At 42.6% G+C, this 3240-nt stretch overlaps 1 protein-coding gene across 10 annotated transcripts in view; it reads left to right on the top strand.

Annotated features, from left to right (window-relative positions):
• The first annotated feature begins 719 nt into the window (after window positions 1–719).
• The window catches only part of scube1 (signal peptide, CUB domain, EGF-like 1), a 143765-nt gene continuing 141244 nt past the window's right edge, over window positions 720–3240 (top strand). For 5 of the 10 annotated variants that reach the window (XR_005036127.1, XM_036944605.1, XM_036944606.1 and 2 more), the window contains exons 1-2: window positions 720–885; window positions 2975–3097. Coding sequence is in view for 9 of the 10 variants with exons in the window: in XM_036944605.1 (XP_036800500.1) it covers window positions 798–885; window positions 2975–3097 (211 nt within the window). In the remaining variant the exon portion in view is untranslated. The remainder of the gene's footprint in view (window positions 886–2974; window positions 3098–3240) is intronic. The other 5 variants (XM_036944607.1, XM_036944608.1, XM_036944610.1 and 2 more) reach the window with 1 other exon arrangement.

Here is a 3240-nt window from a genome sequence, read left to right on the forward strand (position 1 = left end):
GTCAAACATGTGCCTTTGTCACTGATAGGTGGGCGGGACAAAACCAGCGCACTGTGTAGTATGTGTCAGGACCAGCAGACGGCAGTATCTCTACACTCAAACTTCAGCCCTGTGTGAAGTTCCTGCTTTGACTGTGGCAAGTCTGCATTATATTTAGAGATAATGTTGGTCCCTTCAGATGTATGCTTCTTATGACTTCGTTTATTTCAAAGTATTTCCATTGCATTGTAAAGAATGACAAGAATAGACCACAACCAACTAAGAAGTGCCCAGAACTGCCCATTTGGCTACGAATGTAGCCTATTGAAATAAGCGCCTGCGGGACAATTAATCTGAAAAACATAAAAACATAGGTATACCTGAGCTCTTTTTTCTCAATATTATTCACCACGATTGTAACTTGAATATGTATAACCTTATTTATAGGCCTACATCATCATGATTCATGAGTTCCATTATAGGCAATTGAGACCTCTGGTGACAATTTGGCCCCGCGCTGGTGAGAAATATCTGAAAACATTTATTGATCAAGTTTGATGATTTTCTGTGTTGGTCACGGTCTCAGGCAGTGAGTAATCAATTGAACCAAAGCAACCAATTTCCCTCTCTCTCTCTCTCTCTCTCTCTCTCTCTCTCCCTCTACACCTCCAATCCGCTCTTCAAATGCGTGCAAGCCAATCAGAGAGCGGCTCCGCTGGTCTCGCTGTCCTCTTCTACTGCCTCTGCCAGTACCAAAACGGTTCTCTTATCAAAGAAACACACAACCAAACAACTGCATTCAATCACCGCCTTTTACCATGGGAAGTGCTTGTTTTTCCTGGGAAGTATGTTTGTTTTTCGTCCTCATTAATACTTGTGAGGTGACGGGGGATGTTGGACTCGCAGGTAAGGAGCTCTCATTCTATCCCTTTCTGTCTTATATCATTTTGACACATATTTTTTTAAGATAGTGCTGTCTATTTTCCCTGTTCATGTTTTATTGAAAAGTTAAAACCAGCGCATGACAGCGTAGAATAGGTGAAGCGTAGTGGATTTCTTTAATGCCTAGGCTAACGTAGATTATATTCATTTTAATTGAAGAGTATTTGTTGGACTGAGATAACAGTTGAGACAGTTGAGAGAACATGTTCCTTTGAGAAACACTTGGTTGAGGATGGATCATTTGGGCTAGCAACATTTGAACAGTATGGAAAGGAGAAGTAGCTAAACACCGATATTGCACGAAAAACATTGAACGAAATATATCAATTTGATGCCAAATCTAGCAATTATAAAAGGCTTTGAATGGGTGATGTGATATGCGCGCGAAATAACTCAGGCTGCAAACACGTTTACATTTGGCCTTGCAGAGCTGAACCATATTTACTCATTTTGGACTGACAATAAAAATAGGGCGTGTTAGTCCAGTTTGCATTGACAATATTACTCTAAACACTATTTGAAGTTGATTATTTGTTTCGCCATATTCAATTGCCATTTCTGAATGTAAAAAAAAAGTCTACAAGAAATTAGGTCCATCGACTGAGATCTGATCTACCTGCATGTTTTACCAGTCGTAGATCAATCTGCGAGGTAGGTCCAGGACTGGTTAATGTGCGAATACAAATATGTATGACTAAGCATCTTTTCACCCATCTGCTTGAACGAATCCCTTCTATGAGCTGATACATAGCATCTTTTCCGGATCAGTTGCCTGCCCAGTGGTGTCCATGTGGACATGGGTTGGGAAGGTGGCCTTCACGGTCCCTGGAGGAGTCTGTCCCAACCTGTTTATCGACGACCTTTCAGCGGAAAGCGGCGCGCCTTGTCTCCCTCCAACTATGGATTGGCGAGAAGTCAATATTGGGACGGCCACTGAAGCACGGGAGAGGGCTTTATTTTACATTAGTCAACGGTATTTCATAATAATAGTCCCATGGTGAACCTGCAATAACAGTTTCCTGTCTTACATATATATATATCTATTCACTGTCAACAACTCAGTGAGAACCGGCAGTTGAACTATCTAGTCCAGGTTTTACAGGCTATATTCCGCTGCCTACTCCTATCACTTTATTTTTCATTTCTACTGGCGCTCACATGGGAAAAAATAAATCAGTCATCCGCTTGATAAAAAATATTTATTGTGATGACATTTATTGTTTATTTATTGCATTTTGTTGAGCTGGGCGGGGGTCAGGCAGCAGGGCTTAACCCCGCAGAGAAATAAACGCTGTATTTACGGCTCCCAATATGGGCTATTCATGAGGGGCAAGACAGGAGACAGGGTAGCTGCTTCTCAGCTCAAGATAGATACATCGCTAGAGAGAGGAAGAGAACAGAAGTTTGGAGAGGTTCAACTTTCTCTCTTACACTTGTGGTCTTTCTTTCTCTCTCTCTCTCTCTCTCTCTCTCTCTCTCTCTCTCTCTCTCTCTCTCTCTCTCTCTCTCTTGCTCTCTTTCGCTGTCTGTCTGTGTGAATTAAGGCCCCTGGATTCATCCCCAGATGTGACTCTCTAACAATGACTTGATCAATAGGGTTCCCTATAGCCACTCAGTATTCCAGAGGCATCCACTAAGCCCTGATACACTAGTGTACCTCTCGGCTATTGGTATTTGATTAATGTAAATGATTATTGGTTTTGGCCTCTTTAGTGTTACCGGTATCTTTTATAGAGTTTTATAGAGTTAAGAAACCTCACCCTCCATCCACTATGTTACTCCCTGACAGTTTATTGTCTTATATGAGGAGTTCTACATTTTGGACGTTTGCCATCATAAAATAAATATTTCCAGCCTGTATATATCTGGACGGAGCTGCATTTGGCCAAGAGGACTGGGCTTTCCCTGAGAGAGCGGGATTAAAACATTCGATTGAGGTTGTACAAAACCCATTCACCTCTCACCAAAATCATCGCTATTTTGTAGACTTAGTCTTATTGATGAGTCCTTGGAGACCAGTGGTTTACAGTTGTCCCTTGTGTCATTTCTCTAGATGCCGATGAGTGCTCTGAAGGCACGGATGACTGTCACATTGATGCTCTCTGCCAGAATACCCCCAAATCCTTCAACTGCATCTGCAAGCCGGGATACAAGGGAGACGGCAAGCAGTGTGAAGGTGAGTTTAACTCCATTGTCTTATTATGGCTTCAATGTGATATTACTTAATTCACCCCCCCCCTCCCTCCGGCCACTCCGATCCAAATCATCATCCTCAATCACCCCACACCCCTGTCCTCTCCGCACTTCATTCCGCCCGCC

Source organism: Oncorhynchus mykiss, chromosome 15 (assembly GCF_013265735.2).
Source record: "Oncorhynchus mykiss isolate Arlee chromosome 15, USDA_OmykA_1.1, whole genome shotgun sequence".
In the NCBI taxonomy this organism is placed as follows: Eukaryota; Metazoa; Chordata; class Actinopteri; order Salmoniformes; family Salmonidae; genus Oncorhynchus; species Oncorhynchus mykiss.